Here is a 27,268-nt window from a genome sequence, read left to right on the forward strand (position 1 = left end):
TTGAGATGGAGTCTTGCTCTGTCACCCAGGCTGGAGTGCAGTGGCATGATCTTGGCTCACTGCAAGCTCCGCCTCCCAGGTTTGCGCCATTCTCCTGCCTCAGCCTCCTGAGTAGCTGGGACTACAGGCGCCCGCCACCACGCCCAATTAATTTTTTTTTTTTTTTTGTATTTTTAGTACAGATGGGGTTTCACCATGTTTGCCAGGATGGTCTCGATCTCTTGACCTTGTGATCTGCCTGCCTTGGCCTCCCAAAGTGCTGGGATTGTAGGTGTGAGCCACCGTGCCCCGCCCAGCCTGGCCTATTTTCTATCCTGAGGGGTTCACCATCTGTTGGGAGTTTGCTGTGTTACAGTTAATCTCATGGAATCGTCATAAGAACTAGGCAAGGCTGGCTTTAGCCCCATTTTACAGAACAGAAAACTGAGATGCAGAGAAATTAAGTAATGTGGTCCAAGGTGGCAAATTAAGTTAAAGGAAGTCAGAATTTGAATCCCCATTTGTCTGTTAATATAGAGTTTCTGGGGGATCAGGAACAAACAGAAACACCTGGGGTGTGTTTAGAGCCCCAGAGAGGGAAATTCAGAAGGAGGAGAGTGTAAAATACAGACTGGGGGAGGCATGAAGTAATGGGATTAGTGGGAGTACCTCCCAGGCTTCCAATAAATACTGAATAATTTAATGAGTGAATATGGATGGTAGTATCCTGAATCTAAGTCCCCATAGGATAATCCTGGGGCTGAAAATCTTTTAATCTTTTTTGTTTGTTTTTTAGAGACAGGGTGGTCTCTCTCTGTTGCCTAGGCAGGAGTGCAGTGGCACAATCATGGCTTACTGCAGCCTCAACCCCAGAGGCTCAGGTCATCCTCCCTCTTCAGCCCCCCAAGTAGCTAGGACTACAGGGGTGTGCCACCACATCTGCCCAACTAATTTTTGTATGTTTAGTAGCGATGGGTTTTCTGCCATGTTGCCCATGCTGGTCTGGAACTACTGAGCTCCAGGGATCAGCGAGCCTCAGCCTTCCAAAGTGCTGGGATTATAGGTGTGAGCCGCTGTGCCCGGCCCTGAAAATCTTTTAACCTTAGAATGATATAGGGCAGTGGTTCTCAATTAGAGGTGGTTTTGCTCCCCAGAGGACATTGGGCAGTATTTGCTGCTGGCATCCAGACGGTAGAGGCCAGGGATGCTGCTAAAATCCTACAATGCACAGGACAGGCTTCCACAACAAAGAATTACGCAGCCCCAAATACAGGCAATTGTGGCTACTTGCGGTAGTTACGTTAATATGGGGTTGCCACACATTTCCCTCAACCAATCAATACATAATCTTGTTTTATGCATGTTTCTGTTGAAGGATGCCTTATTTAATATACATTGTTGATTCATTCACATCCAACTCCTGGCTAACAGTGCTCTAACTCATGCCTGAATGAAGCTTCTCTAACATACGTATTTTCTCCATAAGGCACATCACGGCCTTCTCGCACTTAGGAACACTAGACAGCTCTTCAGCACCATGCTTGGGGGACCTTTGAAACACTGATATCACCACTAAAAGGCCCAAAGATGCAAAGCACGTGGCACTAAATAGACCGAGAAAAGACACTTGTTCACAGTATAAGAGCTGAAATGAGAAGGCAGCCTCGTTCAGCCTCGTCTGGGAGCCCGCATGTACTCAAGATTTTCTCTGCTTTGCGCCTTTCCAAGAATAACCACAAAAACCCTTCGCATATTGATCCTGGGGTTCTAATAAATTTCAGAGAGTAGGTGAATTTGGACTTTGGTTCTGTCTGATTAGATACACACTCGATGGGAGGTCTCCGGCAAGTGAATGCAAATCTCTAAAACCGTTTCATCTTTTTTTTTTTTTTGAGACGGAGTCTGGCTCTGTCGCCCAGGCTGGAGCGCAGTGACCGGATCTCAGCTCACTGCAAGCTCCGCCTCCCCAGGTTCACGCCATTCTCCTGCCTCAGCCTCCCAAGTAGCTGGGACTACAGGCGCCCGCCACCTCGCCCGGCTAGTTTTTTGTATTTTTTAGTAGAGACGGGGTTTCTCCGTGTTAGCCAGGATGGTCTCGATCTCCTGACCTCGTGATCCGCCTGTCTCGGCCTCCCAAAGTGCTGGGATTACAGGCTTGAGCAACCGCGCCCGGCCTACTCTTGATTTTTTGAAAGTACGAAACCCTCCAGAGCACGAGGGACTGTGGATAGACTTCAGGGGCCTGTGCACTTGTACAGGAAAAGAAGTCCTATGTTTTCATTTTCATCATCCTCCAACAAAAACTCAACCTTTTCTCAATTAAATATGTAAGCAGCAAACCATGCTAGTTTCAGCAAGACCCATGCCTGTATCCCCAGTAGGAATCACAGATATTTCCATATCCCATCACAGTGGTGCAGATTTCCCAAAATAGTGTTTATGCTCCTCGTGATTTTGAAATTAGAGTTGTTAAGATCCACCGCCAGTGTCTAACATGTTGACAAAAAAAGATGATATTATGATATCACAAATTTTGCTTTTGAAAAATATTTTGAGAACTATATTTTAGTGTAACCGGCCTCTTTTGTTATCTTATTTTATGTTATGCATTTATGAGCATTATTTTGAGGACTATGGCAGCCTGCCAAAGAGATCCATGACCCCCTAAAGCCAAAGAACCCAGTTTTAGAGTGAATGGACTCCTGACCACTAGGTGGTGGATGTGGCCAGAGGATGGGGACTGGGCAGAGAAGAAGGAAGCGGGAAGGGAAGAGTAAGGCAGAGCGTGGCCTCTGGAGGAGACAGGTGGAGGGCAAGGGGTGGCACTGGTAGGCCTAGTGGGGGATGTGTTGGAGGGAAGGCACACAGTCCAGTGGAGTAGGGGCAACATCCAGGAAGGGACCAGCAGGACCCCACCAGGATAGCCAGAGCTGTGGCAGGACCATGGGTTCAGAGGGCTGCCCCTGGGTTAAAATCCCTCTTCCTTCCTTGAGCCTCAGTTTCCCCTTCTGTAAATGGGCTAACAACCTCGTGTACCTCCCAGGATGAATCTAAGGAATGAATGAGATAATCCATATAAAATTTGGTGTCTGGCCAGGCAAGATGGCTTACGCCTGTAATCCCAGCACTTTGGGGAGCTGAGGTGGGCGGATCACTTGAGGCCAGGAGTTCGAGACCAGCCTGGCCATCATGGCAAAACCCTATCTCTATTAAAAATACAAAAATTAGCCAGGCAAGGTGGCACACACCTGTAATCCCAGCTACTCAGGAGGCTGAGGAAGGAAAACCGCTTGAACCCCTGGGGCAGAGGTTGCAGTGAGCTGAGGTTGCCCCACTGCACTCCAGCCTGGGCGGCAGAGTGAGACTCAGTCTCAAAATAAATAAATAAATAAAAATTAAAAAATAAAATGCAGTGTCCCCCAAATTATCAACACTCCCCACAGATTGGCCTCTGGTTGTGGGGAGAGGCAGACAGAGTGGCGACAGACGTGACCATTCATATTTTAATAAGTACTACGTGTTGGGTATCTATTATTATGTCGGGGAATCTCCATCCATGACATCATTTTGCCTTCCCGGAAACCCTTAAGATGGGACGCAGAGGGACAGAAAGAGGTGGGGCAAGAGCGCAAGTATAAGAGCAGGGGTGGAAAGTGGAGAGAGAAAAGGACAGAGATGGGATTTGGGGGAAAGGGGATAAGGAGGAAAGGAGGTCCCCAAAGTTGGGAGAAAGGAGGAAACTCCAGGATGCGTGTCGCCCCTCCAGGACCAGCCTAAAGCACACAGGGGCATCAGGAGGGTTTTGGAAAGAGAAAGGCTCCAGGTTGGTGTGTGAACCGCCTTCCCCCTGCCAGTTCCTCCCCACACCAGGCCGCCTACCTCAGTGGCAAAGAAGCCTTTGGGTCGGTGTTTGCCCAGGGACGCGAGGCCACCGGGCCCAGGGCTCTCGCTTGCACTGATGGTCTGTTGAGCCGCGGCCAGGATTTCGTCCAGTTTGTCTAGGGGGAGATGAACAGATGGGAAGACAATGAAATGAAGTTTGCTTTGACCCAGGCCGCAGAGACCAGAGCTGCCGCCCGCAGCTCATCCAGCACCTGGATCAACCAGGAAAGGGCAGCCCTGCCTGGGTCCAGGGGGACGGGCAGTCCCGCTTGGAGACACAATCACCAAGCCCGGTGGGCAGCACCCAGGGTGGGAAGGGGTGCGGGCAGGGAACGGGGCAGCCGTTGGGAGAGGGCGGGCGGAGGGAGGGAAGGTGGGATCGCGGCCTCTCTGGGGCAGGAAGGTGAGGGGCGCCGTGGGGCTCATGGTGGGACGGGGATGCAGCGGATGCCGGGGCTGGGGCCCGGCAGCCCGAGGAGCAGGGCTGGGCCGTCTTACTGAGAGCCATCTGATACACGGTCCGCTTTTTCTCCATGCTGGGCACCGGCGCCGGCTGCTGCTCGTACTCTGTGGGCAAAGAACACGGATGAAGCCCAGGGAGTCCCCGGGGGCGGGGTGCAGCGGGCTCGGCCCGTGGGCGTGGCCAGCAGGTGCGGGCCGGTGGGCGTGGCCAGCGGGCGCGCGCATGCGCGAGAGGGGCAGTGAGGGGCCGGGGTCGGGGAGGGGCGAGTCCGCCGGCGGGGTCGGGAGACGGGGACCCTCCCGCCAGTCCTGTGCCCACTCACCACTCTTCTTCTTCCAAGGGGAGACTAGCCCGGGGGAGAGGCAGTAGAGGAGCCAAGAGTTAGGACGTCAAGGGAAGGAGAGGGGCCCCCTCTCTGGAAGCCCACCTCCCTCGGGGCCCCGGGGCGGTCAGCTGTCCGACCAGCCCCCTGTCAGGGGAAATGGGACCCCCAGGTCCACTCGGCCTCGTCTGGAGGGAGGGGCTTGCTTTTCTCTGTTATTGGGGGTTGGGGGGAGCTGGTGGAGGGAGAGATGTTGAATGGGGCTTGAGGGTGAGGTGGGACAGAAGGAAGGAGACAGCGAGACCCGCAGAGAGGGTACATACAGACCCTGAGAGAGACCCCAACAGAGAAACAGATACAAGAGCACAGAGGAGAGTTGTCTCTCAGACACCCCTTCCCAGAGACACACACACAGGCCAGAGTCCGACCCATGGACTGGGGACAGGATGAGGACAAGGACCCCTGGTCACTAACAACACTAACGAACTCGAGGGATCGTCCAGCCCTCCTTCCCCTCTCCCCACCCCCCGGCCCCCTGGCCTCAGCATCCCCGCAGGCTCACCCATCTCCTCCAGCTCTGAGGTCATAGATTTGGAACGCAGGGAGATGGTTGGGGGTGGCAGCCGCTTGGCCTGCTGGGGTGCTGGAAATGTGATGAGGGGAGGCATCAGTATCATGGGGGAGACGCCCCCACCACCCTCTGCCACCACAGGGCTCCCAGGGCTCAGAGAATAGCCGATGCCAGCGTGCTGAGCCCTCCCTGCCTCAGTTTCTCCCCACAAGGGTCATGGAGAAGTAATGCTAGGGAACAGAAGGCCTTGGGCAGGAGCAACCAGCCCTGGGGCTCCCGGCGGGGCTGAGCCTGGTGGCAGTGGGGTGGCTGCGAGAGCGGCCGCAGGAGCACCTTTCTTGTGCACTGCCTCATCCATGTCCGGGTGCCTGGTGACCATCACCACCTTCACCATCAGCGTGTTGCCCCCTTGGCGGATCATGTTCACCACCTGTCGGTGGCCGACCTTCACCACATTCTGCCCGTTCACCTGTGGCACAGACACCCCCAGATCACACAGAGTAGACGAGGGGAGGGGTGCTTGCAGCTTCAGAGACCCCAACAAGGATGGCTCCTGCGCTGCCCTGTCCATGGCCCTCTGGGCCACGTTCCCCTCCCTCTGACCCTTCATACTACCGCCTCCCTGGGCAAGCCCCCTTTCCCACCCTCCCTGGCCCCAGGGTTGGGGATGAGGCTCAGCCTACCCTATTCACTTCCCTCTCCCTCCTTGTCCCCAGTATTTATTTATTTATTTATTTATTTATTTATTTATTTTTAAAAGATAAGGTCTCTCTCTGTCACCCAGGTTGGGGTGCAGTGGCACAATCATGGCTCACTGCAGCCTCGACTTCCTAGGTTCAAGCAATCCTCCCACCTCAGCCTCCTGAGTCAGGAAGCCGAGGCCTCAGGTACACAGCACCAGCTAATTTTTTTTTTTTTTAAGAGCCAGGGTCTTGCTATGTTGCCCAGGCAGGTCTCAAACCCCTGAGTACAAGCAATCCACCTGCTTCAGCCTCCCAAAGCACTGGGATTATAGGCGTGAGCCACTGTGCCTGGCCATCCCCTGGTACTGTGTATGTGTTGGGGACAGCTCTGTGTCACTCTTTTGAGATGCCTCAGAGGCCTTTGGATGGAATCACTGGGGAAAGTGGAGGCTGGCTGGAGGGTGGGCAGGGGGCTGGGAATCCTGGTGCTAAAGGAGAATAAAACTGGGCAGCCAGATCCTGGTGTGGATCATGAGGGGGTCTGGAAACTTGTCACAGGGTCCCAGGGAAGAGAGGGGGCCTGGACTGACCTCGATGAGGAAATCTCCCATTCGTAGTCCAGCTCGCCATGCCACGCCACCCTCGTCCACCGACTCCAGATACTGCAGCGCCGGGAAGGCCGGGGTGGGGGTGAACTCCTCGATGGGGGTCTGCGCTGCAGACAGGGAGGAGCCGGCGGGGTCGGAGGGGAGGGGGTGGAGAGGCCGAGCAGGGGATGGGGCTCAGACCCAAGTCACGGAGGCCTCACCGCAGCTGAGGGACCAGCACCCCGGGGTGGGGTGGTGGGCGGGCTGGGGTCCCTTTCCCTTTCCAGCCCCCCTTTCCAGCCCTGCTTCTGGGGTCACAGAGCCCTTCTCCCATCCCCTCCCCGGCTGGCACTCACCCTTGGCCCCCCGGAGCACGAACCCAAACCCCTCACTGTCCTTCTTCTGCAGCAAGACTGTCTTTTCCTTAATGATGTAATCGCTGGCAGGGAGGCAGGAGAAATGGGGGGGTTGTGGTGGGGAATAGAGAAGAGATCATGAGACACAGAGCCTGTCCCCCACCCGGCAACCCAGAGACCTGAACCCCTGCTCCAGGGCTATTAATTTGCACCTCCTAGGATCTCTGTCACCCACTCTGTGTGCGTATGCTAGCAGCGGCCCTGACGGGCTTCCCCCTTGGAGCCGGCATGCTCTCTCTCCCACTCCCTCCTCATTCATCCATCCATGTATCCATCCACCCATCCATTCAGCGCCAGGCACCGTGGGGAGGATGGGGAGAAAAGCTTCCAGATTACCAGACAGCCCGGCTTGGGCCCCTGCTAGTCACTTCCTGCCTATGAACTTGAGCCCACAACTTTAACCTTTTGTGCCTCAGTTCCCCCATCTATAATGGAGGGCGATCACAGACCCTACCTGATGGGGTTGCAGTGGGAGTCCAGTGGGGGTAATACACATTTAGTATTTTGCACAGTGCCTGGCACACAGTAGGTGCTCAATACGATCTGCTTGATGTCCTTAGGTCAGGGTGTTAAGTCAAGAGGATTCATGTATTTTGATGATACCCCTCAAAATTCCTTTATACATACGTCACCTCCCAAGGACCCTACACAGGGTAAAATTGCTAATTCTGCACTGCCCAATATGGTGACCACTAGGGTCATGTGGCTGTTTTTATGAAAGCTAATCAAAATCAAATGGAAAAATTCAATTCCTCAGTCACAGTGGCCATATTTCCAAGTGTGCAGAAGCTGCACGTGGCTGGTGGCCACCACATTGGACAGTACAGATATAAAACATTTCCACTGCTGCAAAGCTCGCTGTGGACAGCACTGTCTTCTGTATTCCCTGGTGCACCTCAAATGGAGCTCCTGCATGCAGTCAGCATATTCTATTATAGTAAAATGCAAAGCACCCATGAATATGGGTGGTAGTTTCCAGTAAAGCCACCAAATGTACCCAGGAAATGTCAATGAAACTCAGATACAGTTCATGGATCTCAACGCTCACTTAAACAGCCCCAAACCCCTGATATGACCACTGTACACCTCAGGAATACACATCCATTCCACTCCTAGAGGATCCAACACCCCCAGTCTACAGCAGGAATACTCAGACACCCTGGCTGCATCCCCACTGCCTTCAGAATACCCAAGAACACCCAGGAGTCACCGGAACATGCACTCTGCTGTGCCCTGCTTCCTTCAGCACTGTCTAAAGCCCATCCCACCTCCCACCCTCACAATCCCAGTGTATTCCAATAATACCCAGATCCCAGTAACATCCATGTGGCCCTAATACACTCCAATCATAGCCAAGCATGCTCCCAATTACCTGCCCCCACAAATTCAGCAAAACAGCCCTCCTCGAATACTCCAGTATGTTTCGGCAACCCCCACACATCCCAGTATGTTCCAATAATAACTCCCCCTCACTCGGATCTCAGTGTATTCCCAAAACACGCCCTCTGAACACATACATCCCAGCAAACGCCAATAATACTTACTGTGCTCCACTGTATTTGGGTGCCACCCCCACAAGCACCCCTGTATGCTCCCAGGACCCCCATGGCTCCCCTTATAAAAATCCATGCATTTGCACCATGGCAACAGGGTTCTGGACGTGCACGTGTCCTCCCTTCCTGCCACCACCCTCCTTGTGGCGCCTCAGTGCACCTAACACCACACATGTTCACATGTACATACTCCAGCAACAGTCCTTGCTCAAAGTTCATCACAGTCCAGTAAACTCATCCAACCATACCCGCCATGTCTTCCTCCCCTGGATGGAGAGGTGTTGACAGAGAAGGAGGGAAGGGGCTCAAAGGGGTGAATGAAGGGAGGAAAAGGGAGAGGGGAAGGTAGGAAAGGGGCCGAGAAGGCTGGAACAGCGAGTGGACAAGGAAACTGGACCCGGAAATTGGCTCAGAGATCAGAGCTGCCTGTTTCTATGCATGCATTCTGTAATGTCCTCATTCTCACCTTCCTGCTCCTCCTCTTGTATCTCTTCCAGGTCTCCAGGCTCCCCTAGCAGCCAGCAGCACCCTTCCTCACTGGAGGTAACCTCACTTTTCTTTCACTCATACCACAAACCCCTCCCTTCCTCCATCTTTCTCCCTGCCCTCTGGAATCTCTCTCTTGCCCCCTCATCAGCCTCATACCCCATACATAAGCCTTCCCCAAATGTCAGCCAATATAGTCAATAAAACTCCCATGTCAATATGCCAAGAAGGAGTACTTGCCATGGGCTGGGCAGTATCTGAAGCCCTCCACAGATAGATCATTAAATTGTCTTTTCATAACCAGCCTCTGGGGTAGGGATAAGTGCCAATTCCACATTATCTATGTATTTATTTATATTTTTTGAGACAGAGTCTCACTCTCTTGCCCAGGCTGGAGTGCAGTGGCACAATCATAGCTCACTGCAGCCTCAAACTCCTGAGCTCAAAGGATCCTCCAACTTCAGTCTCCCAAGTACCTGGGACTATAGGTGCTTACCACCATGCCCAGCTAATTAAAAAAAAATTTTTTTTTTTTAATAGAGATGGGATCTCACTATCTTTCCCATGCTGGTCTTGAACTCCTAGACTCAAACAGTCCTCCCACCTCAGTCTCCCAAAGTGTTGGGATTACAGGCATGAGTCACCACATCCAGCCCTAGTTTCACTTTATAGGTGAGGAAACAGAGGCACAGAAAGGTTAAGTAACTTGTCCAAGGTCACACAGTGAGTATCATTCTTCAACAATACCCAAGAGAATACTCAGGTAACTGCAGTGGTAATACCCTCCACTCCACAGCACCGAAATACCTTGAGCACATATATCCGTCTGCTCAGAATCCACCCTGAGCTCGGCCCTGCAGCACCTGGAGTTTATCCCAGGGTGTGGCAGTAACACCGTGGCGAGGAACGCTTATTGAATTATTGCTGAATGCCAGCCATGATTCCAAGCACTTTGCATTTATATATTTCCATTTATGTATTCAGTTAGTCTTCACAACAATCCAGGGAAGGTTTGACTGTTATTCTTCCCATTTTATAGATGGGGAAACTGAGGCACAGAGAAATAACTTGCTCAAGATGACATTAGTTAAAAAAACGTCAAAGCCAAGATCTGAATTCACCAGAGGTAACCTGTATATATGCCAGTGGTGATCTAGGGCGGGGAGGGGGTCCAACAACATCCAGACCCACCCTGTTCCTGCTTCTCATCCAACCCCTATCCTACACATGCTCCATTCCCCTCTCTGCCCCATGACTCCCTCACCCAATCCCCAGCTAGGACATAGGTGGTGTTGCCCTCATCCCACCACAGTCTCCTTGGACTTTCCAACTGCTCTTTTGCTCCCACAGCTCCATGTACCTCTAAACTCCCTCTCCCCAACTCCTGTGTACCCCTCCTCTCTGCACCTCACTCCCTACTCCTGCATGCCATCTTGAGGTTCCACATCGCCCTAACCCACCCTCCTCATCCCTGACTCCCACAAGCCCTCCTCACACCCCATGGAACCATCCCCCCATTTCCCATATCACCTGACACACCCTACCCCCCTTTCCCCCAAAGCATCCTCCTCAGACCTCTGTGACCTCCTCACCCTCGTCCTGCGACCTCTCCCTCATCCTTTATCCTCATCCTTCCTGCACCCTCTGGCACCTCCGTAAGTAACCTCACTGGCTCCCCTAAAGCATCTCCGGTCCCTTTCATGCTTCCCAGGTACCCACTTTTGCATCAGTGGAAACCTAAACCTATTTCTGCCCCCTCGACTCACTTCACCACAGCCCTCCCGCCTGCGTTTACTGGCAGCTGCGTTTCATTTACATTCCCTGCGTCCTCTTGGTATTCTCACCCTACTGTCCAAATCCCCACTCCCAAATCCTCCCCACATTCCCCGAATTCCCTCCCCACTCCATTTCTCTGCTCCGAACCCTCCGTGCTCCAGCCTCCACCCCTCCCCCACTTCAGCATCTCCACTCTCCCCTGTTCCGTTCTCAACCCTGCACCTCCTACCCAGACCCCTCTAGCCCCTCCCCCTCGCCCCCCATCTTGGCTGCCCCCGCAGCACCCCATTCAGGCTCCCTCTGGCTGACTACCTGCCCTGCAGGAGCTCACACAATGCTTTTCCCCAGGCCATCCCTCAGCAACCCTGAGCGGCCTCCGGAGCTCAGCAGCCAGCTCTTGTTCACTGGATCCCACACACAGGGGCACTGCAGCGGCCAGCACTCCCCTCCCCACCCCACGTCCTTCTCACACACCCAGGGTCCGCCAGCCCAGAGCCTGCTGCTGTGCACGGCGCACCCCCAACCCCGCACTCAAGCCCTTCCCCATGTACCCGTGTCCACGGCCTGCCCAGAGGCCCCACACAGGGACGCCAGCCCCCGTCCCCATGCTCAGAAGTGGCACACACAAGCGGATGCGACTCCCCATGCAGCTCAGACGGGGCTCAGCACACGTGCCCCACATGGGCAGAGGGCAGAGCCAGTGACTCAAGTGCCCCTGACATGCACAGACCCCCGGGGACAAAGGGGCAAGGGGGAGGAGCACATGGGGAGGAGACACAGGATGGACCCTTGAAGTAGGGACCTGTGGGGGAGGGGCAGGCCAGGCCCAGGAAGGTGGGTGTTGGGAAGCACAGCCGCAGTCCCTGGGACAGACCCACTCCAGCACACACCACACCACACACACACACACACACACAGTCCCAGACAGCCTCGCTGTCGCTCCAAGTCATACAGAGACAGACGCTGTCACACAGGGACACACAGATGGACACAGTTGGGGGGTGGGCTGGGAGCCCACCATCTCTCCATCTCTCTCTCACTCTCACACACACGCACACACACGCACGCGGCTGCAGGCAGTCACACACGCACATCGACACAGCCACACTGACACACGAACCGTCGCACAGTGACACGCAGCGGAAAAAGAGGAGGGGAGGGGAAGCCGGGGGCGGGATGCGTGTGTGATGGAGGGGGGATGACTGTGAATGGGAGAGAGGGGTATGAATGGGGGGACTTGCCAACAACGTGAAGAGGTGTGGGGATGTGGGGATCAGAGGGACAGGGGCCTGGGATGTAGGCGGATGCGGGTAAGCCACCGTGGCTCCACACAGGGAGGGCTCCGGGGAGTGGGGGCGCTAAGGGCGGCAGAAAGGCGAGTGGGCTCCAAATCCTGGAGGGGGATCAGTTTGGGGGGCCTGCTGGGAGGAAGGTCTTGGGGGAAGAGCAGAGGGGGGCCTGGAAGGGCCTGTGAGGGGGTGGAGGAAAAGATTCCCAGGGCTGACGAGTGCGTATTAGGGGGGAGGGTCAGGGAGAGGGGTCGAGGGAGGGAGATGGAGCGGGGCTGAAAGGGATTTGGGACTGAGAGAAGGTTAAGGGAAGAGGAGCGGAGGGTAAGGGGCGGGTTGGGGGAAGGAGAAGGGCCCTGGGGCTGGGGGTACGCGGCGGGGGAGGGTCCCCACCGCGGGCCGGGGCCTGCCGGCCGGGCGGCAAAACAGGGGGCGGCGCGCTCCGTTACCTGTAGATGTACCAGACGCTGCGCCGCCGGGGCCCCAGGGCTGGCCAGCTGGAGGACAGCGCGGGGGGCGGCTGCGGCAGGGAGCTCCCACCGGGGCCGCCCCCGAGACCCCCGCCGCCGACCGCAGACAAAGCCATCGCCGCCGCGGCCCCAGCCCCGGCCCGGGTCCCGGTACCGGCCGCCCCCGCCGCCGCCGCCGCCGCCGCGTCCCCGTCCCCGCTCGGCCGAACCCCCGTGTCCGGGCCCCCAGGCCCCGCCTCATGCTGACCCGCGCCGGGAGGGGGGAGGGGGAGGGGGCGCGCACCCCCCCCCGCGGGAGGGAGGGCAGGGCCGGGGGCTCACATGCCGGGGGGCGCGGGGGCGCGGGGCGCGGGGTCGGGCCGCGGCGGTAGCGCGAGGACCGCGGACGGCGCCGGCTTCAGCACCGCGGACAGCTCCGGAGGCGGGCGGCGGGCGCGAGGCTTAACCCCTTGGCGTCCTGCGCCGGGCGGCGGAGGGGGCCGGGCAGGGGGGAGGGGGCCGGGAGGGGAACGCGGGGGCCCCTTTGGCGGGAGAAGGGGGAGGGGCGAGGCTTGGAGGGGGGAGGAGAAGGGGAGGCACTTCCGGTCTGAGCCCCCCCTTAACCCCCCTCCCCCCTCCAGAGCCCTCCCGCGCAGGTGCAGAGCGAGAGAGCGCGGGGAGAGGGAGGCACAACATCACACAAGATGCCTCGCAGCCGCGTGCACGGACGCGCGGACGGAGCCCCGCTTCCCCGGCAGGGACACCACGGGTGAGAGAGGCCCCAGGCGGGGACACGCAGCCCACCACTACAGACCAACACGCAACGCACCTCGACACGGTCGGCAAGAAAGGCCAGGACATTCAGACTGGGCCCCAAGGCCATGAGCAACACCCCTCCCCCACCAGAGAAGCCCAGGCGGGGGGGCGAACACACCACCATAGCTCCCCGAGAGAGCGTGGACCCCGAGCCAGCGCGAGGAGGGGGCGGCACACGCCAGGAGGGGAGACACACGAAGGACCGCCCAGCTCCGGGAGGGAGGCCGGGGTTGGGCCCTGGCTGCAGGGCCAGGCCAGCGCAGACAGGGCCGGGAACAGCGGGGAGGCAGGAGGAGGGGAAGCTCCGACGCACCACACACAGAGAGCACGTGGGAGCCAGCGAGAGGCAGGGAGGAGTAGGGGAGGAAGCCCATTGACAAGACAGAGTAGAAGGAGGAAGGAAGCTGAGGGTGATGGGGACCACCCCCATTCAGCTGGTAGGGCAAGTGACCCCCACGGACGGAGGCCAAGGAGAGACCCAGAGAGACGCTGGTAGACAAGAAGCAGAGGTTGACATAGAAGCTCGGGGTGGGGGGGTGTACCCCAATACTCACCCGGTGCCCAGAGCCGGAGACGTGCCAGGCAAACACGCACAACGGTCAAGCGCCTCAGACACTAGGGGCGCAGGGTGGCACCCCAGCCCCACCCTCTATCCCCATGTTGCCATTTCTCTGTCCCCCCCATCCCCGACCCATCCCCACTGGCCAGAACACAGACACGTAGGTTTGGACACATTTAATGGAAGGATGCTACGCACAAGGGGACCCTTCCCTGGATTGGGGGGAGCAGTGGAGGAGAGTGTCATATTTTAGACACCAAATTATGACCCTCCCTCCCCCACAACCCTGTCCTTCTGGAGGCCCAAGCCCTGGAATCCTCCCCTCCTCTGCCCTTCCCTCCCCCAACATCCCAGGTCCTGAATCTCAGATCAATCAGACAGACGCACATGCATGCACACACGTTAATGTGCGAGCGCACACGCACAGTGACATGCACAGAGAGGGACAGATGTGTGCAGAGACCCACCTGTCCATGTGTGTGAGCAGACTCACTGACATGCCCTGCAGTGCTTGCCCACAGATTCAGAGAAGCACAGATGTGCAGAGCCAGCCCCACATAATCATAGCCACAAAGGCACCAGTATATACAGAGCAGGGCAGACCCTCCAGCCCTGGGCATAGGTACAGGTACATCCAGGCCACACATGCACACAGATGCGTGTCATGCACACCTACAGAGACACACGTTCACACACCAGGAAACCTCAGCTCTGGTCGTGCACACACACGTTCATACACCCCCCAGGCAGCCCGTCCTTCCCCTCCTGACCCCATCCCCTCCCTGCCCCTCCCCTCTCACCTCCCTGGGCCAATCCCATCCATTAAGCTTCCGAAGCAAGTCAGCCAGCAGCCAGGGAGGGGAAAGGTGTCAGTGCACCTCTCTCCTCACCCCCATCCCACCCGGCCCTGACAGTACCCTCCCCACACTGGTGCATGGGACACACACATTCCCACTGCACGTGACTGCACAGAGATGGGGCACATGAAGGAGACAAGGGCCTCCAGCCAGCCAGACATAAGAGCACCCCGGCCCCCCTAGACATCCCCGCCCTGCCCTGACCACTCCGTTGTCTCTGGCTGCCCCAGAGCTGGGCAGTCTTAGTGGCTGCCGAAGATGGTTTGGGGTTGGGCTGTGCTGTCTGAAGCTAATTCTGGCTTCTCCCACCCCTGGATCAAACTTTAGAAGGAATAGATTAGAAAGGGGGCTTAGAGGTGATGGAAATATTTAAAGGCATACATTGTGAAGGGAACTTGGGGTGAGGGGGTTGCCCGAGGGTGTAAGGACATTTACCTTGGGGCATCAAAGCTGTCGTAGGAGCCCACGGTATAATGCCGGAAGAGTCTCTTTGCCTTGTCACTGCGGCTTTCTGCAGGGGGACAACAGACAACCTTGGACTCTTGTTTTGGAAACCACAAGCCCAACCCTAGAGCTCCTGGCCCAAGTCTTCCCATCTACCTCCCAGTACCCCACCCCCATTAGGAAGGGAAAGGAATGGACATGGGAATCCTAGGGCCCACTGAACACGGCTGGGGGTTCCACATTACCTTGCTTACTCTCCTGAGAGCGATTGGCCACCTCTTCCAGGCAGTCAGACGGGAACCAGCCAACACGACCTTTGACCTGGCCTTCCCAGAAGCCTCCTTCCCCGATGCTAAGTACTGGATGGGGAACGGGGACATAGAGACATTTTGGTGTCTCTATACCTCTCAACTGCCAACACACTCAACTTACAGCCTTCCCACAGTTAACAGTTCCCGGCCCAACGGCATCCTTAATAAACGTCTGAGGAAGGAGCAAGGAGCTTGGGGGAGACCCAAATCATATCACTCTTGCATTCTAGCTTCTGGATCCCATGAGGACCAGAGGCACTGGGGAAGAGGACTGTGTTCCATAACATGGTCTTCCTAGGTTAGGGGCAGGTCCACAATTGGTCCTTGTCTCCCCTGGTAACTGCTCAGTTGTGTAATTCCTTCTCATCCTCCTAGGCTCTGTGGACTTAGATCACAGATGGGGGGACAAGCTCTACTTCACCCTCCCATCACTGTCCCTGCCACCTCCCAAAGTCTCCTTGCTACTTAATCTTTAGTCCTGTGTAGTCCTGTGTCCCCAGACCCCTCTTTCTGTCTCTCTTTGCCTCTCCTGGCTCTAGAATGGAGAAGAGATTAGAATCACTTCTTTCCTTCTCTCCCTCTCCCCTAACGGAAGCCACTTCCCCCTGCCCACCCTCCCAGGCCCCACCGCTTCCCCATTTAGCGAACATCACAGACTGCCTGTTACATGCCTGCTGCTGAAAAACAGAGATGCATGACAAGAACAGCTAATGTTTATCCAACTCTCACCTGGGCCAGAACCCTAAGAGGGGCCACTTCCTTTATCCCCCTTTTACTGATGGGAACTCTGAGGCTTGGAGAGCCAAGATCATTTGCTGAAGGTTACAAGGCTAGTAATTGACAGATGTGGATTTGAACCAGCTCAGTCTGCTTCCAGAGGGCATGCTTTCAGTCACTCATGTGCTGCTACCTCTCCATGCAAGGGCTTCAGGGCATGACAAGGGCACCAGTGGCAAACACATGGTCTTCAATTTCTCTGGCAATTTTCATGACTCTGCCCCTATTTAGCCCTTCACATAGTTTCCTTCCTCGTTCAACCCTTATGCCTACCCAGCTAGGTAACAACTGTTTTTCCATTTTATAGACAAAGAAGCTGAAGTGAATGTGGACAATACCCTTGCGTGGAGATGACTCTAGCTATGCTAGGGGTTGAGTTGGGGCCATCAGATGTATTCCTCTCCATAAACTGACTCCCTTGAGAGCATCTGGGGAGACTAAATGAGGGGAAGCTGAAAGTCATGGAAGAGAGCAGGAGATGGGTTGTCAAGGGGACTGGGTTCTTGGCTGGTGCTGCCATGCCTGGCTTGGTGGTCTCGTAATCAATCATTTGTTCACTTAAAAAATACTTATTTAGTGCCAGTCATGAGTCAGGTACCAGGGTAGACAGTTGAATATAATCAATGTTTTTCCTTCCTTTGAGGAGCTTCCAGAACAGCCGCCAATAGAGGCATAACTGTACAAGTGACTACAAGATTGGAAGTTGGGGTCAGAGCTCAAGGGACAATAAGAGAATGTTTGGAGAGAAGCCAGATGGGAGTATATAACTTATAGATGGCAAAGGGGTCCAAGGAGGTATCCCTGAGGTGTGACATATAGACTGAGACCTGAAGGATCCTAGGAGCTGGGGAGGCAAAGAGAGCATGGAAGAGTTTTCCAGGCAGAAGGAACACCATGTTTGAAGAGTTTGGCATATAAGAAGGCTTGGGACATTGGAGGAATGGAGGAGTTGGTAGATTGGAGGATTGGAGGGCTTGGAGCATTTGGATGACTTGGGGGCTCGGGGCATTGGAGGATTGGAAGGCTTGGGGCATTGGAGGAATGGAGGGGTTGGGGCACTGGGGAATTGGAGGGCTCGGGTACTGGAGGATTGGATGGCTCAGGCACTGGAGGATTGGATGACTCAGGCACTGGAGGATGGGATGGCTTGGGCCGTTGAGGGAATGGAGGGCTTGGGGCTTTGGGATATTGGAGGGATTGGGGCATTAGAAGATTAGAGGGTTTGGGGCATTGGAGAATTGGAGGGTTCAGGGCACTGGGGGATTGGAGGGCTCGGGGCATTGGGGGATGGGAGGGCTCGGGGCATTGGGGAATGGGAGGGCTCGGGGCATTGGGGGATGGGAGGGCTCAGGGCAATGGGGGATGGGAGGGCTCGGGGTATTGGGGGATGGGAGGGTTCGGGGCATTGGGGGATGGGAGGGCTCGGGGCATTGGGGGATGGGAGGGCTTGGGGCACTGGAAGATTGGAGAGAAGGATGAGGTCCCTGGAACCTTGTGGGTGAAGGGAAGAGTCGCATGAGATGAGGTTGGCAAGGGGGGCAGACAGGCAGCTTGGAGGCCAGGTTAAGACTTTGGGCTTTGATTCTGAGAGTAGCAGGAGTCGGCTACCTCATCGGGTTGTGTGAAGCTCAGTGACATAGTGGATGTGGGCGTGCTTTGAGGCAATTAAGTCCGTCTTAATGGAAGATGAGGATATAAAAACAGAAGGCAGTGTATTCTCTTCCTGCATAGAAGCATTGAGCTTGTAGCTCAGCAAGATACTGCCCATGGTCCTTGCCTGCCCAGAAGGTCCTTTACTTCTGGCCTCAGCTCACCCTTCTTTTCTCCCATCTCCTCCCACCCCACGTGCCTATGTCCCAGGCAGCTTGCCCTGAAGGAGCTGCACCTGGCCTCCACAGTACCTCCTGAATTTGATTATTCATTCACTCACTCATTCATTCAACATATGTGCATTAAAGCCTCCTGTGTGCTGGGTCATTAAACTGAGCCCTAGAGACCCAGAGACCAATGACTTATGACCTCACCTACAGGAACTCAGGCTATGGGAAGAGAGACTTTGTAACACATGCAGTTACACAGCCCACCTGACGCTCTGACCCCTGAATACCCTTCAAGGCCTCACTCAAGTTGACCTTCTGTGGTAGGATCTTCCCTACTTATCCAGGGGCCCAGGTCTCTCTCCTCTAAGTGCCTAAAGTAGGGGCCACTTAAGAAAATGGGCCGGGCGCGGTGGCTCAAGCCTGTAATCCCAGCACTTTGGGAGGCCGAGGCGGGCGGATCACGAGGTCAGGAGATCGAGACCATCCTGGCTAACACGGTGAAACCCCGTCTCTACTAAAAAATACAAAAAACTAGCCGGGCGAGGTGGCGGGCGCCTGTAGTCCCAGCTACTCGGGAGGCTGAGGCAGGAGAATGGCGGGAACCCGGGAGGCGGAGCTTGCAGTGAGCTGAGATCCGGCCACTGTACTCCAGCCCGGGCCACAGAGCGAGACTCCGTCTCAAAAAAAAAAAAAAAAAAAAAAACAAGAAAATGACGGCTTTTTTTTTTTCTTTTTTTTTTTGAGATGGAGTTTCACTCTTGTCAGTCAGGCAGGAGTGCAGTGGCGTGATCTCGGCTCACTGCAGCCTCCACCTCCTGGGGTCAAGCAATTCTGCCTTGGCCTCCCAAGTAGCTGGGATTACAGGTGTGCGCCACCACACCCAGCTAATTTTTTATTTTTTGTGTTTTTAGTAGAGATGGGGATTCACCATGTTGGCCAGGCTGGTCTAGAACTCCTGATCTCAGGTGATCCATCTGCCTCGGCCTCCCAAAGTGCTGGGATTACAGGCGTGAGCCACCGTGCCTGGCCAAGTGATGGGTCTTAAGTGGCACTTGTTATGTAGGAAACATTGGTCTAAGTGCTTTACATGCTCTGACTCCTCTAATCCTCATGAGGGTCTCATTTTACAGATGAAGAAACTGAGGCCCAGAGAAGTCACTTGGCTGAGGTCACCCTGCTAGGAAGTGGTGGGGCCAGGATTTGAACCCAGGCCGCCAGGCTCTCAACCGCTATGCCACTCGGCTCCTGAGCAGCCTAGAGTCTGGCAAAGAATTTTTCCAATGCCTCATATTAACGGCCACACCTGCGGCAAATGGTCGTCTCTAAAGCATCCTTCTATCCAAGAACACGTCAGCAGCCCTGCAAAGCCTACAAGCAGGGGAGACTGGCTCCACTTTCCAAACGAAGGTGGAGAAACCAAAGGGAGGTGAACCCTGATAACGGCAACCACTGTTTTGGGAGCCCTCCCCATGACCAAGCATCTTACATGTGCCAACTCATCGGGGCCCTAGAAGTAGGATCCTGCCCGTCTCTCAGTTGAGGACCCCTGGGCAGATGCAGGAGGCAAAGTTAAGGCTGCTCGGCCTCACGCTCTGCACCAGGTGGCAGGAAGGACTGTGGGCTTGGACTGGGGACCTTGGGCAAGTTGCTTCACCTGTGTGAGGCTCTGTTCCTTCAACCATGCAATGGGGCCCATGACCTCCCTCCCCAGAAAGGGCCATGAGGAGTCTAAAGAGACGATTTGGTGAGATGTTCCAACCATGCCCTGCACACGGCATCAGTGTCCCACAATGGGACACGGCTCACTTCACTGCTTTTGCCTCAGCACTGCCTCCTGACAGGGTCAACTCAGCTACACTCTATGCTCCTTCAAGGCTCAAGGGGCGCCGCAGGGCTCTCTGAGGTCTGAGATACTCCAGGTGTCTGAGAATGGTCTGCTCTCTGCTCCACGTTTTCCCTGATTGCCCCCACAGCCCAGCCCAGCCCAGGCCCTGCTTCCACCCTGGGTACCTTTGATCTTCTCGCCCTTGCTCAGGGAGATCTCCCCCTCGGCTTGGGCCTGGTACGACTTCACAGCCATGAAGGAGCGCCCGGGTACTGCTGAGTAGAGCTTCCTCCGCCTCCCGCGGCTGCCCAGGGAGCCCCCGGGGCCCCCTGAGCCCCCCGTGCCCCCGGCTGGCCCTTCCCGGGGTGTCCCGCTGGAGCTGTGTACACAGAGAGCATGAGAGGCAGGGGAGGGTGGAGGGAGGGAACACCTCTGGGAGGACAGGGGTCCTTGGGTGGGGGAAGAGGACGGAGCATCAGGGTGGGGGAGGGGGGAGGGACTTTCCCAGCACTGGTGTCCTCCAGGAAAGAGGGCATTTGGGGGCTCCTCTGCCTCCCCGCAGCTGCCCCCCAGCCCCCTCTCCTGCCTCCTGGCTTCCGGCTCTGCCCCCTCCCACGGTCCTGTGCGCACCGCCTGATTCAGCTTCCTGAGGCTGAGCTGGGACTGTGTCATCCCTCCGCTCACGAGCCTTCCGCGACTCCCAGCTTCCTCCTGGGTCAGGTCCAACTCCTCTGCCCGCCGTTGCCAGCCTCTCCCCCACTTCCTCGGGACACGCCTGGCTGGCCTCCACCTCCTTCTCACCCTCCTCTAGCCACGTGGGCCTCCTGACCCCGGAATGCCCCCGCCCACTCCTCATCCTCCCTCCAGAATGACCTCTCTGTCCCCCACCCAAGTCCCTGCCACCACCCCCATCCTCTTCCTGCTCGGCTTCCCTCCACCTCACCCTGTCATTCTCTGTCCTCAGGGGTTGGGACACATGTTTCTTTGGGGTATCCTCTGCCTGGGGCCCCTGTCGTAGAGCAGATGTCCAGCTAACATGTGGTGCACTGGGGGTGGAGTCGGGACAGTAGCTCCCAAGGCCCTTACTTTACCCCATGGTGACACTAGGGACTTGGATGGATGAGGGCCTACAGAGGAAGGCAGCTGAGCTGGCCTCGGGGGAAGCCACCTCTCTGGGGAGGGGATTTGACGGGGCTGGGGACTATGGAGCCAGGGCTGCCTCCCCTACCTGGGCCGGCCTCGGGGCTGCCTCTTGGCGTCCTCAGGGTGCCTCCCTCGGGATGGAGAGCGGGCCCTGGCACCCCGGGGGCTGCTGGCACTTCGGAGGGTCCCGCTGCTGAGCTTGGCGGTGGGGGCCGAGGGCTGCGACTGGCCCTGGGACCCTGAGGTAGGGCCAGGGGCCCCAGAGGACGAGGCCCCCGGGGCGGAGAACACCATCCAGTCGGGCAGCGCCATGCTGGTGTCACTGTTGGCCCGCAGCAGCGCTGGGGGCACTGTCAGCCCTGTGCCCGGGGGCCCCCGTCGCCGGGCCGCATACTTGGGGGACTCCTGGAAGGGCACTGAGAGGGCACAGTGGCGGCGGGGGGCAGATGTTAGGGGAGAAAAGGCAAGCAGGGGGCCATGCGGGGGCAAGAGATGGTGGGAGAGAGGCATGAGGGAGAAAGACAGAGATGAGAAAGGGCGGGGGGCCTGGAATTGCTCCCCCAACCACCACCCAGACATTTTTGGTCCTCTAGGGTTTTCTCCATCCTATCCTGGCCCTCAAGTCAGGTACCCCGACTCTCCCATCCCACCATGAAACCCCAGCCGCCCCAGGTTCTCTGTGCAGCCCCAGCTCCCTGTCACTCACCCACATCCTGTTCTCGATGGTTTCGGATCAGCTCCCCCAGCTCAAAATTCCCAGCAATCACTGCCACCTGGAGGGAGTGGGTAGAGGTGGGTTGGCGGGGGGCGGGGTGGCCCAGGGAGCAGAGAGAGGGCAGGAAACACACTGAGGTCCCCAGCCCGACCCAAACCTTCCACCCTGACAATGCCACCCTCCCTCTTCTTCCCGCTCCCCCTCCACGGCCTGTCTCCTTGCTTTCCTCATTGTCCCCTTCCTTATCCACTGGGTGTCACTGTCACCCTTTCCTTAGCCCCGGAGACTTCAGTACATCCACTGCAGCCCCAGACCTGGAACGGCGTCTGTCCGTTGTTATTCTTCACATCCTTGTCGGCACCTCGATACAGGAGGATCCTGGCACAGGTCTCCTGTGGGTGATGGCCAGTGGCGCAGGACAAAGAGAGAGAAAAACATTAAGGGCACCATGAGTGGATACAGGTACTGTGCTAAGAGCCTCAGGAATAAATACTCCACCCTAAACCTGCACCACTCAGGACAGCAGCCACCTGCCAGGTACAGACCAGGAGCACTTGAGTTTAAACGTGGACGGCCCAAATGGAGATGCACCATGCATGTGAAATACACACTGGATTTCAAGGATGCCATATGAAAACAAGAGAGAATTTAAATGTCTATAGCCAGGTGTGGTGGCTCAAGCCTGTAATCCTAAGACTTTGGGAGGCCAAGGCAGAAGTTCCAGACCAGCTTGGGCGACATAGTGAGCCACTCCCCATTTCTATAAAAAAATAAACAGAAGTTAGCCAGGCATGGTGGTGGGTGCCTGGAGTCCCAAATACTTGGGAGGCTGAGGTGGGAGGATCTCTTGAGCTCAGGAGTTTGAGGCTGCAGTGAGCTGAGATCAAGCCTGGGTGACAGAGCACGGACCTGTCTCCCCTCCGCCCTGAAAAAAAAAAAAAATGCCAGGCGTGGTGACACACACCTGTAATCCCAGCACTTTGGGAGGTCAAGGCGAGCGGATCACTTGAGGTCAGGTATTTGAGACCAGCCTGGACAACATGGTGAAACCCCGTCACTACCAAAAACTACAAAAATTAGCCAGGTGTGGTGGTGAGCGCTTGTAATCCCAGCTACTCAGGAGGCTGAGGTGGGAGAATCACTTGAACCCAGGAGGTGCAGGTTGCAGTGAGCCGAGATCCCGCCACTGCACTCCAGCCTGGGTGACAGAGGGAGACTCTGTCTCAAAACAACAACAACAACAACAACAACAACAAAAAACCTAATAATTTCTGTATTGATTCTATGTTGAAATGATAACATTTTGGATACACTGTTATAAGTAAAGTATGTTGTTACAATAAATGTCACCTAATTATTTTCCCCTTCTCCTTAACATGGCCACTAGGATATTTGAGGGCATTTAGGATACGTGCTCATGCTATGTTCCACTGAACGTTGGGGCCAGATAATTCTTTGGTGATTCATTGGTTTGTGGGGGGTGTTCTGAGCGCCGTGGGATGTTGAGTAGCATCCCCCGTCTCTACCACTAGATGCCAGTAGCACTCCCCTCCCCAGTCATGACAACCAAAAATGTCTTTAGACGTTGACAAGTGTGCCCTGGGGGACAGAAGCTCCCCGGTTGAGAACCACGGGTCTAGACCTTACTGAGGCTTACCATTACATGCCAGGCACTTGGCACTTTAGAGGCAGAAGATCCTTCAATTACCCAACAATTCCAGGACATGGAAATTGTCTCTATTTTACAGAAGAGGAAACTAAGGCTTTCAAAAGAGCGCAAGGTGGGCCAGGCACCATGGCTCACTCCTGTGATCCCAGCACTTTGGGAGGCCGAGGCGGGGGCTGGGGGGGATCGCTTGAGCCCAGGAGTTTGACACTAGCCTGGGCAACATGGCGAAATCCCGTCTCTACAAAAAATTTTTTAAAAATTGGCCTGGTGTGGCTGGCTACAGGTGGCTCACGCCTGTAATCCCAGCACTTTGGGAGGCCGAGGGGGGGCAGATAATCTGAGGTCGGGAGTTCAAGACCAGCCTGACCAACATGGAGAAACTCCATCTCTACTAAAAATACAAAAATTAGCCAGGCGTGGTGGTGCGTGTCTGTGATTCTAGCTACTCGTGAGGCTGAGGTAGGAGAATTGCTTGAATGCGGGACGTGGAGGTGGCCGGGAGCCGAAATCGCGCCATTGCGCTCCAACCTGGGCAACGAGAACGAAACTCTGTCTCAAAAAATAAAATAAAATAAAAATAAAAATTAGCCTGGCGTGGTGGCACGCGCCTGTAGTCCCAGCTACTTGTGGGACTGAGGTGAGAGGATCACTTGAGCGCAAGAGGTCGAGGCAGCAGAGAGCCTTGTTCATGCCACTGCACTCCAGTCTGGGTGACAAAGAGACACCCTGTCTCAAAAAAAAAAAAAGGGGGGGGAGCTCAAGATCACACAGCTGGTGATTATCAGCCTTGGATTCGAACCCAGGTCTCTGTGACTCCAAAGCCTTCTATCTTAATCACACTTTCTGCCAGACCCAGAAGGAAGGGGACACACATTGTTGGGGAAAGGGTGGGGACAGGACTGGGCCAGCGGGGACAGGGACACCTTCTACATTCAGATCAATTTCTCACCAATGTCAATCATACGGCACCCCTCATCACTGTTTGGGCTAAGCACAAAGTCCATGCCACAGCCTAGGAGGGTTAGGGTTAGCTGAGCTAACCTGAGCTGCCTGCCCTGCCACTCCCCACCCTGACCCTCACCAACTTCATCTTCTACCACCCGCCCTTGCTCCCAGGCTCCAGTTACACTGGCCTCCTCCTTCCTCTGACAGCACACTCATGCCCCAGGACCCTTGCACGGCTGCTCCCTCTGCTTAGAAACCTCTCCTGCTAGATCTCAGCATAGCTTGCTTCCTCACTTCATTCAGGCTTTTGCACAAATGCCACCTCTTCAGAGAGGTCTTCTCTGGCCATCCTGTCTGAAAAAAAAACCTTCTCCTCTTGCTTGCTTCATTTATTTTTATTTATTTATTTATTTATTTAATTTTTTTGAGATGGAGTTTTGCTCTCGTCACCCAGGAGGTTGGGAGTTCAAGACCAGCCTGACCAACATGGAGAAACCCCATCTCTACTAAAAATACAAAAATTAGCCAGGCGTGGTGGTGTGTCCAGGTTGGAGTGCAGTAACATGATCTCAGCTCACTACAACCTCCACCTCCTGGGTTCAAGCGATTCTCCTGCCTCAGCCTCCCAAGTAGCTGAGACTACAGGCACCCGCCCATCACATCTGGCTAATTTTTGTAGTTTTAGTAGAAATGGGATTTCCCCAAGTTGGCCAGGCTGGTTTTGAACTCCCAACCTCAGGTGATCAGCCCGCCTTGGCCCCCCAAAGTGCTGGGATAACAGGCATGAGCCACTGTGCCTGGCCCCTTGCTTTGTTTTTTAATATGAGACTGGTGTATGTGCCAGGTGCTCTAAGCCAATGTTAACTCATTTTCTTCATAACCCCATCTCCCTGGAATTCCATTTCCTGTTATTTGTCTGATTAGTGTCTCTTCTCCTCTACGTCATAAGTTGTACAGGGGCATGATTTTGCCTATGGCACCTGCCACCTGGATTAATGCTGGAACCACAGGAACTGTTCGGTAGGAGGAGTGTCCTCTCCCTTTTTTCTTGGCCTGGCTAAACCCAACTTGGCCCCCAGCTTAACTCTACCCCAGAGTCCTCTGATGCTAATTTAACCATCATTCTCCAAGCACCTCCTTGATCTTACCCCTTCCACATGACAAGCATACACCAAGGGGTTTGTATGAGCCCATGTTACAGGACAGGTTCAGAGAGGGCAGATGCTATACCCAAGGCCACACAACCAGTTAGTGGAGCAGTGAGGATTCCAACCTGGCCTCCCTCTTTTTTTTTTTTTTTTTTTTTTTTTTTTTTTTTTTTTTTTTGAGATGGAGTCTCGCTCTGTTGCCAGGCTGGAGTGCAGTGGCGCAATATCAGCTCACTGTAACCTCCACTTTCTGGAGTGCAGTGGCACGATCTCAGTTCACTGCAGCCTCCACCTCTTAGGCTCAAGCGATCCTCCTGTGCACGTGGCTTTCTGATCCTATGGTTCACCTGTCTCCTATGAATGGACGACTCTGACTGCCAAAGACACATCAGGCAGCAGAGTTAGCCCAGTGTGTGTTCTGGGTATGTTTGTGAGTGTGTGTGTGTATGTGAGTCTGTGTATGCCAGTGCTGCTGGCCAACTAGACTGTTAACACCTGCCATGTGTACTTTTGCATGTTTTTCTTTTTCTTTTTTTTTTTTTTTTTTTTGAGATGGAGTCTTGCTCTGTTACCCAGGCTGGTGTGCAGTGGTGCGATCTCAGCTCACTGCAACCTCTGCCTCTTGGGTTCAAGCAATTCTCTACTTCAGCCTCCCAAGTAGCTGGGTTACAGGTGCCAGCCACCATGCCTGGCTAATTTTTGTCTTTTTAGTAGCAACAGGGTTTCACCATCTTGGCCAGGTTTGTCTTGAACTCCTGACCTCATGATCCACCCGCCCCGGCCTCCTAAAGTGCTGGGATTGCAGGCATGAGGCACCGCTCCTGACCTTTTGCGTGTTTTCACACCCCCTACCCCCACACTGGGGGCACAGAGCCAGAGCACAGCCCCTAAGCTCACCTGCTCCTCATCCTACTCTTACAAAGCTGAGAAGGTATGCAAGTCAGAGTTGATGGCACCAAGAGAAACTCGCATTTAATGGCATCCTAGCACTTATTTCATGCCATTGCCGTGATGTGTTTACACGTCTGCCTCCTCACCAGACTGTGAACTCCCACCCCGCCCCCCATCACACCCTCACCCTCCCCAGGCCAGATGTTGCATCTGATTCATCTCACATCCCCAAGGCCTGGTGCTGTGCACATAGTAGGTGCTCAAGGAACTTGCATGGAAAGGATGAGGATGGAGGATATGAAGTTAAGTCAGTCAAAATTCATTTGTTCAAATCATTCATTCGTTTGTTGAGTCACTCAGTCTGTTGAAACAAGCAAACACCTGTTGAATGCTCTGAGCCAGGCACTGTGCAGAGTCTTGGTGGAAATCCAAGAGGGCTGACCTATCATTCATTCACTCATTTTCATTCATTCATTTACTCACTCAACAAAGATGCAGTTAGGCCTGCTGTGTGCTGGGGTCCTGGAACAGAGCAAGTAATCAGACTCAACCCCCACCCTTGAGGTGCTCACAGCCTAGACACGGATCTGACCTTCACCACCAAAGGCTAGACGGGCATGTCAGGAGGCCAAGGTGGCAGGTGCTGGGGAAGAACTGTCAGACTTAGCCCTGGCTCTTGGAAAGCTTAAAGCCTGGGAGGAAGACAAGGGCGGAAATGGAGGAATCAAGTTCGTATGTGTTATGCATCGATTTGTTAAGCCCATGGCAAAGGCAAGCAAAACTACTAACCCACCTGATCCTTTTGCATGGTGGATATTAACTATTGACCCATCACAGCTGAGAAAGGAGAAGATCAAGGAGGGGAAATGACTTGTTCATCTGTGCCACTAAG

The 27,268-nt window shown here is 55.2% G+C and overlaps 1 protein-coding gene across 1 annotated transcript in view; it reads right to left on the reverse strand.

Moving 5' to 3' along the window:
* SHANK1 (SH3 and multiple ankyrin repeat domains 1) overlaps positions 1-27,268 on the reverse strand; it is a 58,390-nt gene that overhangs the window by 20,209 nt on the left and 10,913 nt on the right. The window contains exons 9-21 of the mRNA XM_030912901.1: positions 22,038-22,115; positions 21,715-21,781; positions 21,094-21,424; positions 20,051-20,244; positions 15,378-15,491; positions 15,124-15,199; positions 14,632-14,658; positions 6,844-6,926; positions 6,491-6,615; positions 5,551-5,686; positions 5,209-5,289; positions 4,360-4,428; positions 3,859-3,977 (exon numbers count right to left, since the gene is read on the reverse strand). Of these exons, the coding sequence (XP_030768761.1) occupies positions 3,859-3,977; positions 4,360-4,428; positions 5,209-5,289; positions 5,551-5,686; positions 6,491-6,615; positions 6,844-6,926; positions 14,632-14,658; positions 15,124-15,199; positions 15,378-15,491; positions 20,051-20,244; positions 21,094-21,424; positions 21,715-21,781; positions 22,038-22,115 (1,500 nt within the window). The remainder of the gene's footprint in view (positions 1-3,858; positions 3,978-4,359; positions 4,429-5,208; positions 5,290-5,550; positions 5,687-6,490; positions 6,616-6,843; positions 6,927-14,631; positions 14,659-15,123; positions 15,200-15,377; positions 15,492-20,050; positions 20,245-21,093; positions 21,425-21,714; positions 21,782-22,037; positions 22,116-27,268) is intronic.

The sequence above is a fragment of the Rhinopithecus roxellana genome, chromosome 12 (genome assembly GCF_007565055.1).
Source record: "Rhinopithecus roxellana isolate Shanxi Qingling chromosome 12, ASM756505v1, whole genome shotgun sequence".
Taxonomy (NCBI): Eukaryota; Metazoa; Chordata; class Mammalia; order Primates; family Cercopithecidae; genus Rhinopithecus; species Rhinopithecus roxellana.